The 20,132-nt window shown below is 54.0% G+C and overlaps 5 protein-coding genes across 5 annotated transcripts; 2 read left to right on the top strand and 3 right to left on the bottom strand.

Moving 5' to 3' along the window:
* Positions 1 to 2,486: 2,486 nt before the first annotated feature.
* Positions 2,487 to 3,851, bottom strand: Rnasel (2-5A-dependent ribonuclease; the record flags this gene model as incomplete). Its single annotated transcript, XM_036645924.1, has 1 exon — positions 2,487 to 3,851. The coding sequence occupies one exon, from the start codon at positions 3,849 to 3,851 to the stop codon at positions 2,487 to 2,489; it is 1,365 nt and encodes a 454-aa protein (XP_036488129.1).
* A 1,061-nt stretch (positions 3,852 to 4,912) lies between these two features.
* Positions 4,913 to 5,587, top strand: pdxH (Pyridoxine/pyridoxamine 5'-phosphate oxidase; the record flags this gene model as incomplete). The annotated part of the gene is made up of 1 exon (XM_036645925.1): positions 4,913 to 5,587. The coding sequence occupies one exon, from the start codon at positions 4,913 to 4,915 to the stop codon at positions 5,585 to 5,587; it is 675 nt and encodes a 224-aa protein (XP_036488489.1).
* A 5,730-nt stretch (positions 5,588 to 11,317) lies between these two features.
* Positions 11,318 to 11,695, top strand: CGCS363_v014077 (uncharacterized protein; the record flags this gene model as incomplete). The annotated part of the gene is made up of 3 exons (XM_036645926.1): positions 11,318 to 11,361; positions 11,431 to 11,536; positions 11,612 to 11,695. The coding sequence occupies 3 exons, from the start codon at positions 11,318 to 11,320 to the stop codon at positions 11,693 to 11,695; spliced, it is 234 nt and encodes a 77-aa protein (XP_036488173.1).
* Positions 11,696 to 12,870: 1,175 nt separating this feature from the next.
* Positions 12,871 to 14,333, bottom strand: yvh1 (Tyrosine-protein phosphatase yvh1; the record flags this gene model as incomplete). Its single annotated transcript, XM_036645927.1, has 2 exons — positions 12,871 to 14,083; positions 14,143 to 14,333. 2 exons carry the CDS (start codon positions 14,331 to 14,333, stop codon positions 12,871 to 12,873), a joined length of 1,404 nt encoding a protein of 467 aa, XP_036488487.1.
* A 1,604-nt stretch (positions 14,334 to 15,937) lies between these two features.
* Positions 15,938 to 17,914, bottom strand: CGCS363_v014079 (uncharacterized protein; the record flags this gene model as incomplete). The annotated part of the gene is made up of 3 exons (XM_036645928.1): positions 15,938 to 16,388; positions 16,439 to 17,461; positions 17,544 to 17,914. The coding sequence occupies 3 exons, from the start codon at positions 17,912 to 17,914 to the stop codon at positions 15,938 to 15,940; spliced, it is 1,845 nt and encodes a 614-aa protein (XP_036488488.1).
* Between the last annotated feature and the right edge of the window lie 2,218 nt (positions 17,915 to 20,132).

The following is a 20,132-nucleotide window of genomic DNA, read 5'->3' on the forward strand; positions in this document are numbered from 1 at the left end:
TGATCGGGGCGCCACACGCATACATCTCACCATATGGTCCCCCCTCCGGTCTCCACTCTCTGCCCCAGACGACGATCATCGATCAGAGAGCAGAACTCGATTCCGCTACTAGGGTCTTATTCATGATGGGGGGAGAACCACGCCCGCCTACTCCACTCCCCGTACCCAGAAGACCACTTGGAGGGGGCCAAAATGCCAAAGTATCTTCAAAAAGAGGTACTTGTCCAGCTCCTGATGGAAGTACCCAAAAGCAAACGGGGGTAAATGGGGGGGTAGGGGGGGGTTGTCAGCATCTTAGCGGCATCTCTGCCTCACGCCACTGGGGTATTGTCAACTTGAGCGAGTTCGCGCCGTGGGCGTGAGGGTATCGTCATGGCGGCATGGCATGGGTGGAGGGGGCGTGGCATGCGCGTGGCTTGACGCAGCTCAATCTCACCGATCTTCTTGGACTGCCGCTGCATATTGAAAATTCTTCTTCTTATCCCGCCCTCCATCCTTGCCTGCCGGCCCACGTTCGCACTTCCCCCATGAACTTGAAGATGACTAGGGGTTGTTAGACTTCCAAGGCACATGCGCAGAATCGTGGGCAAATCGACGCGATGGAGCCCTTTCAACTACCGTGTCGAACAAGGGAACTCCTCGCTTGGGCCTCCTCACGGCGTCCTTTCATCCGAACTGCCCTCGACGTCACGGCCAGGGCTGAGTAGTTTCTGATCTGCCCTGCTTATGAAGGCGTCCGTTGATGGCACGGCGCTCGGTGGCACGGACCCGTCTTGATGCTGAGAAGCGTGATGACAGCTCCTGCGGCGCGGACGTTTTACAATGCCGTCTGTATTTTTTTCTTTTTTTTTTTCTCCGAACAACAGACGATCTTGAGAAGAGACTGAGCTCAAAATCATGCAAACATGAAGATGGGAAGGTTCTTTCTCCTCGGCATGGAGCAGACGTCATTGCGTCGTCAATGCTTCGCGATGCCGTGTATGAGTCAGGCCTTTTCGGTTTCTTGTTTCCTTGATGTGAGGTGCTGACGGAGCGGAGCGAAGTGCCGGGGGCGTACGCGCGCGGGGGTGAGAAGACGGAGATTGGATGCCTCGGACCTTGGCGGGGGTCTTTGGGAAGCCGGGACGCAAGGCGGGTCCCCGGCTTGGGGACTAGGCTAGCTGGCTGCTTTTGGTGTGGCTTTCTCTCCTCGGGGCGGATTGTTTTTTATCAGATGCTTACTGAGCCGCTTGTGTTTGGTTCCGTCTGTGGGGGTGCCGAGGGCTGGTGAGAATGTCGGTGTAAGCAGACCGGCTGTGATCATGTTTTTTGGCAAAGGATGAAACAAGGCGTTTTTGGGGACAGGGCCTATGGGGGGATTGGGAGCTCCTGTCAGATTTGATGAGTGTCAGCACCCCTTAAGCATTTAAGACTAGATCCATAGGAACAAGATTGAAGCTTTGGCGGATGTCATCGTTTGGCATCAGATATGAGTTCGTTCCTTGGTCTGTTTCAGTCCATGAGGGGGGTTTACGCGTTCTGATGCTGCGCAGATCGCTTGTTTTCGACTTCTGAAACTATCAGGATCTTGGAAGGAGGGGCTGTCAACCTTGCGTTTTGCAGCATGCGTACCAAGATTTGACGGGAGTTGTGGTAATCTTACGTGAGAAGTTTGTTTTGGTGTTTTCCGGCGCGCGGGCTGGGCGGCGGCGGCGGAGCATATGAGTTATTTGCGGACAGGGAGCGATGGGATCAGCAGGCTTTTTTCTCACTTACTCGATTTGAACATTTTGGGACTATACGTGCTGTGATTGTGATGATGGATGGTGATGTGGGTTTGTGCTGATGACTTCGGGGGAGGTTCTGATTTGCTGGTTGTTGGAGGATGTCGGCGATTACGTGGGGATGTGGTGATCCGGCGCCTAGTGCGGTTGTGATTATGCCCGTAGTCGGTTCTTCGATGGCGAGGATGTTTCCGATGGTATGGTGTTTTATGAGAGACTTCTAGCAGTTAGATCTTTCATGGCCTGATCCGGCGGTTTACTCTGATGATATACCTTAAGCGTATGAGGAGGAATTTTGAGAGTTTGAGCTTGAGGGACGCCCACTAATCCTCTTTATCTGAACGTCCCCTTTGCTTAGCATGTGTTATACCCGAGACGTCAGGGGTTCTTTTGAGTTGAGTCTTGGGGTAATTGCGTTGATGTTCATTCAATTTGAGGGCAGATACGATGCGTGTTATGCTTGAAGGGACATACCTTAGGGGGAATCGCGTCATGAGTTTGAAGTGTCGCTCAACTTCAGAGCTTGGAGTTGTAATACTTGAGTCTCAACTCATTCTAATTCTAACACCAGTGTTCAAATCTAGTCCCTCTAATCTCTTGGCCATGCACGTCTAACAACTTCGGCTCAACTCTGAGTACCTAGACATACTGAACGCAACCCCATGCCAATTCTCCATATGCCCCGATTTATGTACACAGCACCTATAACGCCTTGAAAAATGTCTATATGACTTCACGCCAATCGCTCCGACCGCAAGCTCTTGCTACCTCCATGGCCAGGTTAAGTTGGTCTCGTTGTCCTTCGTTCAACCTGATCCGATAACGATTCAAGTCTTGCTCCCGAATTGTCGCCCCGTGGGTGCACAGCAGAACGGCAACCTTCAACTTGTCCGTCGTAACAGTAGCCGTTTCCAGGCATAGATCCAATGCCGAGGATCCCCGCATGTTCCTGGCATTCACATAGGCCCCCATGCTGATGAGCTTCTCAAGGATTTTCTCATCCTTTGGTATAGATGACCGAAACCGCGATAGAAGGTGATGATGCAGCGCTGTGTTGCCAGTTGCATCCGCCACATTGGGGTCAACCTTGTGCTCTGCGGCGAGATACTCCATCACTTCAAGGTTCTCAGACGCCGCAGCTTGGTGAAGCGCATGAAGGCCCGTCCCTTGATGCGTGACAAGCGACGAACCGGCCTCGATCAGCGCCCTCGCCATGAAGGTTGTCTTTCCCTTGGCTCTCATCCCGCTCGTTCCAAGAAGAAAGTACAAGGGGTTCGCCCCGCCGGTGCTCAACTCCGGCCGGATGTCGAAATTCGTCTGGAGCGACTCGCACGGGAAGCTCGCGTTGTACTCGTCGCAGAAGTCCTCCACATACCTCAACGACCCGTAGTTCCCGGCATCGAGCACAGGCTGCACCGTCGCCCTCTTGTTCGCATCCGCCCCGCGGGCCAGCAGCTGCGCCAGAATCTCCTCCCTGCCGCACATTGCAGCCCAATGCAGCGCGCCCATGTCGAGCCTCCGTGGCTCCCGCCACCACACCTGATACTCGCACTTCTCGCAGTACCGGAAGCACTCGTTCGTCCACTGCAGGGGCATGGTGTGGTCGTCCTCGTCGACGTCCGCCCCGTTCTCCAGGGCCAGGCTCACGGCGCGCGCGTTGCCCCTCTTGGTCGCGATCAGCAACGCGGAAGCGTGGTTGTGCCGCGCGTCTTTGCGGTACAGCACGGGCGTGACGAGGTCGTAGAGCGCGCGGCACGTTGCGGCGAGGTTGGCGACGTCGCGCCAGACTTCGAAGCGCGGGAGCATGCAGAAGGGGCAGAAGGTCTCGGTCTCGTAGGGCAGACAGGAGGACTCCCAGTACTTCTCGTAGCCGAGGGAGACTTCCTTGGCGTGCAGGTCGAAGAGGGCGTCGACGATGCAGAGGATGATCTCCGAGGGCAGGCGGCGGGTGAGACCGGGTGCGCCGGGTTTCGCAGGCGCATGGTGGTACGGGAGACGACGTTTGGCGGCGCCGTAGAGGGGGACGTGGCTCCAGATGCAGGGGCAGCCAAAGAGCGCCGGAACCTTTTCTGAGGGTGTTGAAGACATGTCTGGTGAGAGGTTAGTTATGATGAGGTCGTCATGAGGAGTGCGGGCTGAGACTTGCTTGCGTGTGCCATGTCGGTGAACTTCCGAGATATCGCCGGACGGAGGAAGAGGGAGGGAAGAAGCTATAACACAGCATCAAATATGGCGAAATTTGTGTGTAAGGCTGAAGTTGCACTCTCTGAGGGGCCAAAGAGAGAGTGTGGGGGAGAGGATAGATGAATGAGTGAATGAGTGAACGAACGGGGACATCCACCGTGGCCGGGACGAAATGCGATGATGCATTTCCGAGAGTCATTCGCGGGAAATTTTTTCGTCTCACCTTCTCCGGCCCCTATTCATTTTCTTCGATGGAATCAGGGGTACGCCTGCGTGTCATTCAAAGTGTCCAGCCGTTAGGAACCGTGTCATTCAGATGTTGGGGCTGAAGGGGCATTCCTTGTTCAAAGCTTGGTTAAATGCTGCTTACTCAGGTCTTCAACAACCGGATGAGGATTTCGGAGTGAACTCAAACTCCGAAACCATTCATCTGTAAACATCACGGCTGTGCCGGAACTTGGGCCGGAACTTGGGCCGGAACTTGGTGGTTATTCTAACATCGTCTTAGAAGCGGCAATTCGTGATACGTTGCAGCACCATCCCAGCTAGTCATTTCCAGATTGCAGCAATGTTGACTAGACATTGGTTCATTCTACAAAATGTTCAGCAATCAGCCGTAACACATTCTATATTGATTTGATCCGTTGCGAGACAGTTGCGTTAATATGCAGTTTTGACGACGATCGGGACTGCTGAGCCGATCTAGCCAATAGAACTCAATTCTAATCACACGCTAACGTCCCTCGGAGGTCTTAAAACGGGCCAACATCACGCCCTTGAATTGACTTTGGTGTGAGTCACTCAAGCGAGCTCATTATTTAGAGCCAGCCCGAGACAACGCGCAATTCAACTTCTCTTTCCCAGACAAAAAGCATCAATTCTCATTCATCATTTTCGCCCCCATTGGTAAGTAGAAATCGCTGCTCTTGACCTGACGTTGACTCTATCAAGTTCAACCAACGAAAATGGCCGACCATGAGGGAAACGCCATACGGACGCAGCTGCGTAACCTCAAAGTCCTTCAAGGATGTCTCGAGAAGTGCGACTTCACCACTTTTCCCGCTTCGCCCCAAGAAGCCTTCACCCGCTGGCTCCAGGAGGCCGTAGAAGCTGGAGTCAAGGAGCCCCACGCAATGACCCTCTCCACGGTTGACGCGCAAGGGTGTCCGGATGCTCGAGTCCTGATCCTCAAGAACGTGGACCATCGTGGCTGGCATTTTGCGATCAAGGCAGATAGCCCAAAGGGGCATCAACTGTCAAGTAACGGCCATGCTGCTCTGACTTTCTACTGGCCCGATCAAGGTCGCCAGATACGCGTTCGCGGGAAGGCCTACCCGCTTCCTGTGGATGAGAGCCGGCGTGACTTTACTGATCGTCCTTCATCTTCGAAGGTGTCTGCGCTAGCTTCCAAACAGAGCCAGGTGCTCCGGGATGAAAACCAGCTCCTTCAAGCTTTGGATGCGGCACGCCGGACGGTGGATGAAAATCCTGGTATTGTTCTTCCGGGATGGACGGTGTACACTGTTGACCCGACGACTGTTGAGTTCTGGCAAGGTGCTCAGAGTCGCCTCCATAAAAGACTGTCTTACAACATTGGATCGGAGGAAGGCACATGGGAGAAGCGGCTTCTCTGGCCTTAAATTGAGTAAAAGTGCCCCACTGTTTCCCGCAAACTTTGCCTACATTGCTTATTGAAGCATTAAAGAGTCTTCACAGAATTCGAACTCAATGTTTGACGGCCATGAAAGAAATGTTCCGTTGTATGAGTTCTCACTAAATTCAAAATACATACATGATCGATTAAAACTCCTGTGCAGTGATGCTTCCGGACACCAGTCGCGCATGCACATGTTCTGGACACTTACGCAGGCGCTTGTAGACAGTCACCTTGAATTTATTAGGCGTAAGAGAACGAAAGAAAATGCCGAATGCCTCAAGCTAGATACCGTTAAGAGAGGAATTGGAATAAAAGGTAGCCCCTAGTGATCCTTACTTTCAGAACCTTCCGTTCACATATGTCATCGCCGTGGACGAATAACTCTCGGCCTTTTCGAGGGTTTGGAGCCTGAAAGGGCCGGGCATCTGGAACGAAGTTCAGGACTTGGCCGTTTTACGTCTTTGTCGCGTCATATGAGCAGTCTGGCACGCAGTCCATCAACCCACCGTATGTGTGACGAAGTCTTGGGTTTTGACCTAGCCTGGTATCCGGCGAGTAATTTCTCGTCTTTCTTCGATGGCTTCAAACTTATACCAAGAAACGAAGGCCGTTGTGGACGAGATACCAACGTTTCAGGACGACCTTCGCGTTTGTGCAAACGAACATATCTTGAGTGTACGTTAAGTGTTCTTTGGGGTCGTTCTGTGGGCAAGCTCTTTTCAGCAGGTGGGATATTACTGGAAGTGACCGCTTCTTGAGTTGAGGTCATGATTTGCCTCTTTAAGACTTCTGAAACCCTGATGTCGATGCCGGCATAGATACAGACACCAGGGAACAGCTCTTCTCGCCCCACAAAAGCCAATGAGTTGTTGGCTTGGTATGAACGGACACTGACGGTGTTCCCAAGTACTTGCGCAATTATTCGAATCCATATCGCCCAAGGTTCTCCAGAGCATACAAGAACTTGGTCTCCAGTGCCATTGGTGAGGTCGCTGAGTTGAAGTAGCATCCGCGTGAAGAATTGAACTCCAGAACGCTGTTCGTATGAAGCTTCTCCAGTTTCCGGAAGATGGCTCTCCAGAGCGATACCGGATGCGCCTGCGGGCTTAGCCTTTACTCGAAGGAAGGCTTCAGGACTTAGAGATCCTCTGCTGCCCGTAAATAGTTCATAGAACCCCAGATACGGAGCGCCTTTGAATCCTGCTAAGTAATGAGATGCGAAGGCCTGTATCTGAGGCTGGCTAGGAATCTGAATCGGGGGGAACTCTAGACCTTTGAAAATTGATCGAAAGAGTCTCCCAATCCAAGTTGCTCGAAGTTCACTAAGTGAGCTTCTCGAGCCCTGGTTGTGTATGTCCCCCCGATTCAATTGCAAAAGCACCTTGAGAGTACAGATCAGACCTAACAGGTTCTCTCCAGCTTCAGTGCCCAGACATTCTTCGAGAATTATTCTGACAGCAATCGCTCTAGTCCCGCGAAGGTGGGAGACTTTGTTGCGTGTTACCCATCCGAGGAAAATGGTGCGGTATTCTGAATGTATCGGAAAGATGTGCCCAATCTTCATAAGAGACCTTATGGTGTCCATTTTTAAACCTGTAAGCCGCTCATATATGCGGACCTTGAAGTTTGGATCGGCAAACGGTTCGACGAGAGTGAGTGAGTTTCCCATAATCTCTTCCCTCCTCATACCAGCCTAACCTATTCCATCGCAAGTGCTTGCGTTGGTAAGTTCGTCGTGGTTGGTCTTAGCCTCCGCCTGTCTCACAGCCAATAGTAAATCGCGTTCTAACGAGTTACTTAAATTTGCTGGCTCAAGCCATGTCGATGCGTCAGAAAGGTGATCCAACTCAAATATTCTGGTCTCTACAGCAGATGGAAGTGAAACGTTTGAAGCTTCAAGGGCATTGTCGATGCTCCGAAACGTTCCTTCTATGGGAAGGACACAGGCGCGAGGAAATGTATCTTCCGCGGCAATGATACTTCCCAGAAGCCTGTTGTCAACTATTACCCACAATCCTGAGCTTCCCGCAGCTGTATTCTAAGTGATTAGCCACAAACTTGAAAAAAAGAATTAAGTGAAGTAAAGCATACGCATCAACTCTTCCAATTCTATGCTTAGGACTTCAAAAGGATCATTATCAAGCACTATGGTTGAAAGCCCTGTGGCCACAAAACCAGGAATCAGACCCTGAGGAGTTGCGACAACGCATTTCGTTCTTCCGGTGCTTCGGATATCCGGCAGCGTAACGAATTCACGTTCTGTTATTATTTCGTCCATAAACAAAGAAAGGTTCGGTTCCGATGACAGCATGAGATGATTAGACATAAAACGAATCCTGTCATTCATTGAACCGAGCGCCCAATCAACAGCTTGGTTGGTCCTTTCATCAAATCTGAAGCACTCTTCTTCGGCTGCCCTTTCCAGAAGTCCCTTGCTCTGTTTCGTTAACGACCAACCTTCTTTTCCGTGCTTGTTTGAAGCTGAAAAGCTCCGGTAGTACCCAGTTGTCAAACCGTAGGACAAATCGTCAACGAGAATGATACCGCCGATGGTTACAACCCAATTTTCGTCTACGTCGTCACGGGTCCTCGGCCGAATTGACCCAAGGGTACTGCTACTGATCTGTGGGGTCGAAGCCGACGGCTGATAGTCCTGATTAGCAGCGTAGCTAAATGGTTCGAAGATATGGGGGGGTAGGGGGGGGGGGGGGGGGGGGGGGGGGGGGGGGGGGGGGGGGTAGGGGCTCGAAAGCTAGATTCGCAAAGAGTGGTCGAATACGACGCGAGTTCGGACTTCAAGTAGTGCCGTAGGTTCTCGCCACAGAGAATCAGAAGTCTAGGCTGCCATTCTCTTTCATCGTCTGACACCATTCGGACTTGAACCGAGTATCTGACGTCGTAGGGCTCTCCGCGACTTTGGATGTCGCATCAGGTATTCCATATTTTGAAGCAGCGGTAGGATTTCCCGCAACTTCAGGTGTACGTCCGTCGGGACATGCGGTGCTGCCTGCGTGTCGAGGCGATCGAAATCGTTTCTGAAATGTTCCAAGATGGAGACAAAACTTCGGTAAGCCCGGAGTCTCAAAGTTCGTGGGGAAAGATCCAGCGGGTGTCTCCCTAGATCACTGTTTCTGGGGCCAAACAAGGATATCTCGATGACAGTGGATGGTAGGCTAGAAAAGGATCCAATACTTAACGCTCAAAGGGACACAGCTGGATTTCCATAGTTGCGGATGTTTGACCATTTAGTATTCGGATTCGAGTGGGAGCCTTGCCGGGGCATGCTCCTCCCCAACCAACCCTTCCGAGGATGGGTGTGGAACCTCACACCCTGCAGACAATATTGACTGCTTTCGGCGCCCAGCCATGTCAAATCATCAAATCCTGCTGACAGGTGTGGTTTCACAAGCACATCACTTGATTTACTGGGCCGCTTGGATTGGTCAAATATTCATTGCATCTGCATTGCTCGGCTTATTGCTGCGCGAATAGCCTGTGAAACTTGGCCAAGATGCAGCTCTCATTTCATGCCTTGCATCTGAATGTGTCTCACACCCACCTCATCTGAGGGAGGGAGGTGAAGGTTGCAGCGAGAGACAACAAGCGTTTTTTTATAACTGAATGTGTGGTTCCTGTCGTTATCGAGGGTGTCTTCTCTATGAACACATCGGTAGAAAGCGTGCTACAGCGCTTCAGCTGACCACGGCTTTACCCCATGGCAGCCATCCCGGATCGGCAACACACGAAATTCACCGTATTACCTATGCTGCTCATTTCAACCTGAAACCCGGGTCATCAAGAATGCTAATCCGTTCAATTTCTGCATGTAGTCTTTGGGATGGACACCGAGCAGAAGAAAATTGTGCTTGATTGGTTCGATAGATACCGAACGGCTGAAGAGGAAGTTTGGCACACGCCATACTTCGAATTCATCGAGAGAGATCTTCTTTCGTAAACGAAAACAAGAGAATGCCAGGCCCTCTCCGAATGCCTTCAACTCACATCTCAAGCTGTCAATTTATTCCTGAGGAAAGCGCAGCCTACAGACGGCACCCTTGACCTTTCAACAGCGACAGAAGCGGATATTCTCATCAACCTAAAGGAAATAACTGAGAATCAAAAGGAACCCTCGGATTTGAAGAGCGCTATACATCGCGCTACTTGTTTGGTATTTCGCGTAAGCTCCGTCTGCCCAGGGGAAGATCGGACCGCTCAGGTATCCCCAGCCTGGCCAGACGACAAAAGCGTTGGGGAGTACATTCGCAGTACTTTCGACGCAGGAAGGATCGGCAAATCTACCGACCTGTTGTCCCTCATAGAGCCTGAGGACTCCGAGCTCGCTGCAGTACAAGCACGTCTCACATACCGCCTGACCGTTGTCAACATTAAGAAGCACACTCGCATCGAGATTACCGAGACCAAGATCTGCCATGGCACCTGAAATTCGACGCAACGTCAGATTACACCGTCTTATACGTGTTCAAAGATATGAGATGGCTGTTGGATGCATTGGAGATGAAGTGCCTGAGTCCTTATACGAACACAGAAAGCCTATCGCTAATTTCGCATAGAGATTTCCTCGTGCCCCGTGAGATTATCCAAGAGACTATCGCCTCACTGAACTATCGCTACCCTCGCGGCGAAAGGGAAACGTCCAATACTCGATCAGGAAGGGGTGAACTTACATAAGTTCAAGCAGCCGTTCCCAGACAGCCCGCGCCTTAGAGAGTTCAGATACTACCGCGCCCGGCTCGTAGACGTTGCATACGAGTTTCTCAATCCCCCCAGAAGGTGGCGGACAATTTGGAAAGACAGACGGAACCCCATGCAGTTCTGGACCTTTTGGCTTGGGTTGTTGATCTTCTTCTTCACCCTTGGTTTCGGTGTTGCAGCTACGGTCTTAGCTGTCCTGCAGCTAGATGTAGCACGGCACCCGCCGAAGAGTGATTGAGGTATTTGTTAATAGTGCGTGAAGGTCAGTTGTCCCGTTGCCTTTGAGTCTGATCAAGAAACTGAATAACATGGATCAAAGAACACCAAATTGAGAGCAGATGTACGGGAGTACCCATCACCATTCGAGATGCGTTAAAGTTGAAAGTGTATGAATTACGACCACCTGTGACAGCATGGTCTGAGGATTTCGATCAGCGGTAGGAAATAGTAATCGGCTAGAGACTTTCGCCCACCCGCGACTCAGACAAAACCCAAATAGATTACATCCTCAATCCGCATCTCCACCGCAAGTTGTTCTTCTCAGTCAACCAACCAAGGCAGAATGTCTGTCTCCCTTTCGACGGCAAAAAGCATTGCAGAACCCAATTCCGAGTAAAACGGAAACTCTCGGATTTCTTCCACCAAAGTATGATTCACAACCAACTCATTGCAACTTATAGGACGTGTGTCACACTTGAGCTTCATCCACACGCCCCCAGCGGGCTGCTCCGTTCACCCACGAGTCAGGCAGCCTTACGGGGCTCAATCCGAGTTCATCGCATGATGTCCGGCACCCAGGCAGTCGGTAAAACAGGCACATTAACCGCCGGACTTCGCGGGGTGCCAATTCACCGCCAGTATCCCGGTAGAAAGCTGTTGGGTTTCTGCTCGTGTTCATATAAGTTGTGTTCTTGGCCCGCTAGAGGAAAGGCTTGAGTTGACACCTCCCCTTTCCCTATCCAGCTATTTCGATTTCCACCCTCATTAAAAGATACCCAATATGCGTTTGTCCACCTTCCTGTCCGGCGGTCTGTTCGCCATCTGGTAAGGACCCCCATTTCTCCCCATTGTACTCTTTCTTCACCCGCAATCTTACCATTGGCATTTTCAAAGCGCCCTTGCCGAGACCTCGGGCTACTGCTGCACCAGCAACGACAAGCAGCAAGTCGTCCCGCACAACGACCAGACGCAGGACTGCTGTCGGGGACGTTTCGACGGCGTAAGTTGGCATAACCCCCTATTAATACATTTCCTTTCAAGCAACCCTATATTCAAAGATTTTAACTCTTGTTAGACGGAATACTGGATTCCCGACAACGGACTCGACGCGCTTGCGAGCTGTTGCAAGGGCAAGGGAAGCGCCATGTGCGCCTTCTGATTGTTTGATGAAAACAGAGAATTTTGCTTACATAGATATTACCCAAAAATACAGCGGGAATTTATTTGTTGTTGCAATGAAAGCACTTGAACCCGCGCCATCGCCAAAACGCCCCCTTTCCCAAACCAAACAAGTCGCACGCTGTCCCTCTGAATAGTTCAAGCTAAATCACGAAACACAAAATAAACAAGATAAAAAACAGAACTTCTCGCCTCCCATTAGTTCCTCTCAACCTTCGTAAACCTCACAGCTTTTAGAATTTAAAGCAAGATCCCTTGATATGCCAACATCCACCTTCCCCCCAAACAACATCACCGGTTAAAAGACATATACCCAGGCCGCTCCAACTCCCCCTCCTCCAAATCTTGCCTACACGCCTCGCAGTACGGCAAAAAGCCTTCGAGGCGGTCGACGCGGCCGACGGGGCAGTACGGGCGTGTGCACATCAGCCCGTCGGCGCCGCGGACGGGCAGGAGCACGCGCTGCGCGCACTTGTGCACGACTGAGTAAGCGCCCATCACGACGCGGCAGAAGTGGCATTTGTTGGTTACCTTGAGGGTGCGGCACATCTTTTCTATCTTTTCGGCTGTGTCCGGTTCAATCTGGTTCAGTGGGTACGTGGTGGTGATGGATGAGTTGGCGGAGGAGGTGGTTGGTTGGTGATGCTTTGAATTGGAGGTTGTGTCTGGGGTTAGGAAGTTGATGAGAAGCCTCGAAGGTATTCTTAAATAGGCTTGCTGGAGGTGGTCGAGATGGTGAATCGGGACGGGAACAGTCTTTGTGTTGTGCAACAATGCAGTTGTTTGGGGAGTTGAAGATTGTCGTGGGACAAACCGATGAAAGGTCGTCTTTGAGAACGATCAAGAGAGATCATGCATTGTTCGTTATGAATAATGACTTGTTCTCTTTGCCTTCAACAAAGTCTGTATGGCGGGATCTTCCTAGAGGGCTTACCCGAGGGACGTTGACGGTGACGGTGACTTCTGGTCTCGGAAGCCATCTCAAGTCGAACACCTGGTCGAGGGAAACACGAACACCAAAACAACAGGCCGTACTGTCTACAGTTTTCATGTTTCTATGTCTCTGCTAATGCACATTGCCTTTTAGCCTCTCCGTCCCTCCTATGCTTCCAAACAGCCCACCCCCAAACTCCAAACACCCCATTTCCCACGACCCTACAGCCGTCCCGTCCCAGGCGGCATCCGGATCCCCAAGCTAGCCATCCCCTTCGCGCCCGTCCCGACCTTCTTCACCTCGTCAACCCGCGCCCTCTGCAGACTGAACCCCGGCGTGACCCATCCGCCGCAGCTGCATCTGAAGCCCCTCCAGCTATACCTCCCCACCGCCGCGCCGCACTTGCCGTTGGGACAACATAGCCGGCCCTCGAGGGCTCCCTTCTCGAGCTCCTCCCGCATCCAGCTCAACGGCTCCACGAACAAGTGCCCACACTCTCCCTGCGCCTGGCCCTGCGGCTCATGCTCGAGCACGAAGCGCGGCGTGGCCAGCGTCCGCCGGCACTTCTTGCACCGCAGCTCCTTTCCCTCCCCCTCCCCGTCCTCCTTGACCTCCTCGTCCTCGAACCGCAGCCTCGACGGCGCCTGTCCCGCCGCGACGCTCTCATCAATTTCTCGCTGGAACGCCCACCGCTGGTAAATCGGGTGCCCCTCCACGTCCGCGGGGCACCCCATCGCCCACCACATCTCCAGCTGCGCAATGAACCCAGGGTTCGGCTCCGCGATTTCCCGCGTGTTGCGCACCCACTTCACCGCCGCCTCGACGGCCTCCTTGGCGCGCTGCTTCACCCCCGCGGCGGTCTTCTCGTCCATCTTGGACAAGGACGCCTTCTGCGCCGCCTCGGTCGACGCCTTGGACCGGCCGAAGCGGCCCGGGTGTTTCCATAGGAGGTACGCCACGACGACCGAGACGGAGCGCGACTTGCCCATCGCGCAGTGGACGTACACGGCCGGCGGCTTGCTCTCGTCCGTCTCCAGCTTCAGCTCGTCGAACTCCTTCGCAGGGGGCGGGGCGTCATCGTTGGCAGGCGTGATGACGTCTGCATCCTCGGCCAGGTCCTGCTTCACAGCCGCCTTCAGCTTCTTCTTCTTCTCCTCGAAGCTGTCCCCATCCTCGGCCTCCTTCTTGCCCTCAGCGGCCGCCGACCCAGGATGCAGCCCCTCCTCGATGAAGCGCACCGCCGCAGGCAGATGCACCAGCAGATCCGAGTCCTCGACGTCGTCCACGTCGATGACCATGTGCTTGTAGCTCTTGCCGTAGTTCTCCCACGTATCCGTCTCGCTCTTCAGCCCCGCGGGGTCGAAGCGCACGACGGAGAGAATGTGCGTGATGTTGCGCTCCTTGAGCGCCGACGGGCGGCGGAGGGCCCAGATGCTGGACGTTGCGTCGTTAGGATGGCGGGGTTATGGAGGGGCAGGCAGGTTAAAACTCACCCGCCGACGTAGAGCTCGTCGTTCCCATCCACACGGTTCAGCGCCATCTCAACGCAGCTTTTCCTGATCAGCTGGTGTAGCGCCGCAGCCTGCTCCCGTCCGTCGAGATTTTCAAACGGAATTTCCCCGTCGCTGGTGCCTCGTTTCTGCCGCGTCGTCTCTCTCTCCTCTGCGTTTGCGCCAAGGCCCATGAAAACACACACACACTTTTCTCGTCCAAGGCGGGGCTACGTCCGTCTCTGTCCCTCGTGCTGACCGGAAGGTCCCTTCCGAAGTATGATGAGCCGCTTGGAAAAAGCAAGGAATTGGTCGGTGGAAATCGTAAAAGCAATTCCGTGTTGCTCGGTGTAAAAGGTGCTGCGATATGAGAATGACGCAGTTGACGCAGCGCTTGGGAGAAGGTGAGTAAGGTTTGCGCCGAAAAGAGTCAACGTCTCCACTTTTCGTGTGCTGCAGTCAGCGATGGCAGCAGGTGCGTGCTGCTGTGCTTCTTCCCGTGCTGCTCTTGTCCTTCACCACCACCAATTCGCTTGCGGCAGGCACCCGCGGTAAAGGTTCGGATGACCTCGTGGCACCAGGCACCCTCCCCTCACTTCGTGACTTCTCACCCACCTAGCACAGCATACGGCGTACCTAGGTAAGTACCCCCGAGTTGCCCCTCACCAAGACATTTTCTCGCAGCAACCCGAACCCCACTACAACGTGACCCTTAGTGTTCCAAAAGAAGAAGCCGATCGTTTTTTTCTCCCTCCCGCTTTCTCGCTGCACCGCCGCCCCCTCCCCCCTTCGCCACACTAGTGAATCGCCACATACATATGCGAGTGGCTTGTAGGGCTGAAGTCATGTGACGTTTGGCGGCCTCTTTCGTCCATCACGATGGCCATGATGGTGTTGAGATCCGTACGGATACCCAGGCCTGGGAACGTGTCCGACGCTGACAAGATGGCCGTTGTGCCGAGGAAAGCGCCACTACATCACTGTGAAGGATGCATTTAGCGAAATACTCATCCGCAGGATTGCCCTCGGCCCTTGTCGTCTGGCAGATCATCATCGACACAGAACCAGACTTCAGTCGCGAGGCACCCATAATATGTTTTGAATCTTCTTGTTGTCTTATACTATTCTTATTCGCTACTGACCAACTTGTTTTTTCCCGGAGCCCGTACAAAATACAACGCGGTCTCGCCGCTCTTTCTAGTGCCATCATGTCATCATGTCGCTCCCCTGCTCTGGCCCAACAATGCCTGGTATTTCCTCCAACAAATATGAAAACATGTGCAACTAGACAACTTCCATCAGTATATACCCGGTGCCTGAAAGCCCCCTGCTGCAATCACCAGTACTCCAAAAGCTCCGAAGTGGCAGGCCTCCACCTGTGGACACCGAGCCACATGCTTGAATCGACTACTTTTGATTTTTTGATTTGCTCCAGCTGTCAGCGAGCCGTCTCGTCCACAGCCAAGAGCGGGTATTTTCCAATCCTTCAACTCTGGATAAGCGAAACGAAACGAGATGTGTGATGTGGCCATCATCAGTGCAATCCAAATCCCTGGTTGCCGCCGCCAAATTATCGCTTTGCGCTGGGAAACGATTCCTCGTCGGGTATCCAAGTCGCAAATGCCGCCCCTCTCACTCGTCCTTTGCCGCAAATAATGCCCTCCACTGTATCCCTGCGGAATGACTCGTGCTCGCGGGGCTTGCTTTAAGCTCGACAACCTCCTTACTCGACATCCATCGCCTCATTCCAGCATGTCGGGTCTTTCAGTCACTTGTCGAGATTGCTCCGGTTGATCGTCTACCTGGGGGTGGGATCCTCATCCAGCATGCAGGCGTTCTCCAACATGTTGGTCCACTTTCCGCTGGTTCCAGCGTGGCTGTGCTTGAGGTGCTGTCGGAAATGGTCTGCGCGGAAGAACTTCTTGCTGGCGTTGCACTCCCGGAACTTGTGAACCTCTTGCAGGTGGCGGATACGCTCCTCCCAATCCTGGTCCGTAGCATGACGGGGTGCCGTCGCACCAGGTCCCCGGCCGTTGCGCGGGAATTCTTCTCCACAGTAGCCGCAAGTGTCAGCTTCTCCAGGTCGGTTGGTGCTGTCGTGGAAAGCGCGGTCGTAACTGTGCAGAGCCGAGCAGCTCCAGCTGTGTCTGCGTACGTGGAGACTGTTCTGGTGGCGTTCCGCTTCATTCTTGTTCTTGAATCGGTTGCCGCAGAATGAGCACTCGTACTGCTTCTCTGCCTCGTGTGCGCTACGTCTGTTAGTGAATTGTCTCGTGCGTGTTGGAAAACCCAAACTTACTGTAGCTCTTCGGCCGTCTCGAACTTCTTTGGCTTCTTGGGACAGCAGTCGCACATGAAGAAGCCCGAGATCTTGGCGCTACCAGGCTTGCCAACCTCGGCGAGCTTGCGCGGGGAAGCGAGTGGCCTGTTTTCGCTGATGGTTCGCTGGTGTGGCGCACGGGACAACGAGCCACGAGGTGAGGGGTTCAGCGACATGGACGCACTGTAAGGCGAGCTGCAGCTAGGGTCGGTGCCGTTTGGTGAAATACCGCCAGGTGAGATACCTCCGGGAGATACACGGCCATACGAAGACGCACCCATGCTGGCGATGCTGCCAGTGAGCAGTGACAGGTTGGAGCTGTAGGAACCGGCACGCCCGCTGGAGGACACCGAGGATACAGACCCTTGCGGGATTACGCTCAACCGGGGCGTGGGGGAGCCTCTCGAGTTACCATCGCGGCGACGCATCAAATCGCCCTGGGTCGTGAAGCCGATCGGGACGCTATCGTCGGGGTCGGCCGATGCGCGGCGCTTGACTCCTGCACCGTCATAGTGCGCTCGCAATGGGTCCTCGATGCGTAGTCTCTTCATTGAGTTGGTCTCCTCCATCTCCATATCCTCCACCTCGTAACTGTGCGAAGATGCATCGTCGCTGTTATTCCTTCTTGACCTGGTGGGCGGCGAGTACTCTTGGCCCAAGTGGAAAGGCTGGCTCCTCGGTGAGGGTGTAACGGCAGAATGAGGAGGAGTGTTGGTGTAGCTGTCGGGCGAATCCAGCACGTTCGTCTTGAGGTGGTACGGCAGGGTCGCGGAGGGCAGGGAAAGCGGAGATCTCAGGTCACCGGACAATCTTCTAGAGAAGGGGTCTGTGGAAGAAGCGCTAGAGGCACTCAACAGAGACACGCTCGGTCTGTTATCAAAGGTCTTTAAAGGGTCGAGCTTCTTCTTCATGTCGGTGAAGGCATCAGCGCCGGACTGGAACTGGAACTTGTTGTGGTGCAGTCCGAAACCAGCACTAATGCTTGGCAATGAGCATTCGGATCTGCAAAACATTGGCTCGTTAGCACATTGGATTCAAGACTGACAACAAACATTGGCTGCTAAGGCTGTAAAGGCCGACTTACCTAGACGAGGCCGAGCCCATGCTGGCATATCCCTCATCTCGTTCGTGCCTGTAGCCTGCTCTCTTGTAGTGAGGCCTGTCATCGAAGCTGCTCAAGCTATCGTAGCCACCGTGTTCCCTAGGGCTGTAGGATGACGGGTCGCGGTGGTATTGTCTGGGCTCCTGTTGAGGATGCATAGGACTTTCAAAAGGCATTCGTGGAGGAGGTAACGGGGGCGGCGCGTTGATTCCTCTGTCTGAACCAGGAATGGATACGGCAACAGAAGACGAGTACATGCTGAACGGGTCCGATCGGTCGGAGGATCTGGGGTTCGAATCTATAAGGATGCTGGGAAGGCCAGCAGGCTCCCTGTATCGTGATGGCGCCTCCATGGTGTCGGCTAATATCTGTGCAATGACAGCTGAGGCTTTGTGACAATCACAGCTGAAGCGGAGGCCACTAAGGTTTATAGTGACGGCAGCACGGGCGTCATGGGTGATGCGCCAGGGGGAATATAATTGAGATCGCGACGGGATACGAGATGTGTCCGAGGCCAAGGAGGATGCGGTGCAGGCCGTGGGTGGCGATGAGGGTCGGGTTCGCCGTTGGTTGGGGCCGGGGGCCAATGCCAATCCAATGCAGGTCGAGAGAAAAAAAGAAAAGAGCCTGTCTCTGTGTTGTTGTTGGTGGACTGTCTCCCTCGCAGCGAGCGGACGGAGTGGGCGAGTTGGAGAAGAAAAGACAAGACAGCGGGAACGGGAAACAGGCAAGCCGACCGGTACTGGAATGAGAATTCGAAAACGAAGTCGACGAAAGAGGTCGAGGTTGTACACGGGACAGGGCGAGTCTGGCGATCTATTCGCAGACAGGACAGGTAGAAACAGCAGAGGACCGGACGGCGTCGAGGAATGCGAAGTGCAAATGTCGTCGGAGGAAGAGGAGTGGCCGGTGCTGGGGTGGGCAGAGTTCGGGTCGATGTCGTGGGGAGCGGACAGCTGAAATAAGAGGCGATGTGTGACGACGCCGCTGAACCCCGGGGGGCTTTAAGGCAAAAAAAGAGAGGCGACAGGTCGACAAGGTATGGGCGGGTACTGCTTCTGCAATCCTTGTCGAGAGCACCCTACCTTAGACCTTAGCAGTGGGTTGTATTCTGGGTAAGGTACTTGAGCCAGGTACCACCCAGGATGTGCGAGGGCAGGGCAAGGTAAGGTACTTGCTCCCAGGTCCAGGACCAGGTCGGGTACGGCTAGGGGAGGAGGGTAAGGGTAAGGTCGGTAGGTACCTAGCCTGGGTAGGCAGTCCAGTCAGTGGTGTCAAGGGTGACAGGTGAAGGAACAAGAGAAGCGTACGGTGGGCGTGGAAAGGGCTGGCGTGGTAGGGCAGGTGGAGATGGAAGAGTGAGGAGAAGGAGAAGAAGAAGAAGCAGCCCTGCTGGTGCTGGTGCTGGTGCTGGTGCTGGCGTCGGCAGCGGCAAGCAGAGCGCCCAGTGAGCGGTAAGGGTCAGAGGGGGGCGTGCACTACACTTCTCTCTCGGCTGTCTTTCTCTCTCTCTCTCTCTCTGTCTCTTTCCCGTCTCTCTCACTGAAAAGGTGTGTGCCGTAGGCAGGTACCCTTTCTGTCGTTCGGTCGAGGAGGAGAAGGAGGAGGGGGGGCCAGCCAGGGCAGAGAAGAGCACAGGGGACAAAGTACCGCTTTTCCTTCCCCTTCCTTTCCTCAAGGAGACAGGTCGATAGATGGCCAGGTCGGACCAGTGCAAGGCCCAAGTCAGGTCAAGACAAGGACAAGACAAGACAGGAGGACTGAGAGCCTGTCTACGCCGTAACAGTATGTAGATGAAGGAGTGCCCGGTAGAGGCAGAGGTAGAGATGGATCGCTGGGTAGGCAGGAGAAACCTGGGAATGAGGAGACGCACAAGACAAGACACACCCACACGCACACCACACTCACGTACAGCGAGCGGGAGAGGGGATAGGCCAGCACGGATAGGATAGGATAGGAGAGGAGAGGAGTGAGTGGATGGGGGTGAGGGACAAGTTACAACGGGTAAGGTAGGGTAGCGGGAACGGTGTCGGCGGGCAGCCCTAAGAGGAATAGGATGCGGAAGGACTGACTAGTAGCACGCCAGGGAGCCCGACGGTTGGCGTGTGGCTGTTTCTTATGGCCGTCTAGTGGGATGCAAGCACAGAGCAGCGATGCAGCCCTGTCTGTCAATTTTGGGTCGGGGGGTCGGGGTCGGGTTCGGGGGTGCGCGTGGTGCGTCGTGGTCGACGCCGGGGTTCTCTATCCAGACAGGATTTGGGATTTTGGGACGGACGGACGACTTGGGACAGGATCCAGTGTCGATATCGTCGCGGCTGACGAGGATGAGGACGGGGGACGGCGTCGAGGAGTCAGGATGAGGGACGGAACAGAGACGGGGGGACGGGGGACGGGGATGAGGGACGGAGACGGGCTGGCGGGGGGTTGGCTCGGATCGAGAGTTCGAGAGAGAGAGAGGGGGGGGGGGTTTGTGTGTTGATATTATTATTGTTATGCTGATGACCCTGCGATGTGATGAAGCCCACGCGGCATCGGTGTTGGTGTTGCGGTGCTTCTGTGTTGCTGCTTTTG

The sequence above is a fragment of the Colletotrichum siamense genome (assembly GCF_013390195.1).
Source record: "Colletotrichum siamense strain Cg363 chromosome Unknown KSG_Cg363_contig10, whole genome shotgun sequence".
Taxonomy (NCBI): Eukaryota; Fungi; Ascomycota; class Sordariomycetes; order Glomerellales; family Glomerellaceae; genus Colletotrichum; species Colletotrichum siamense.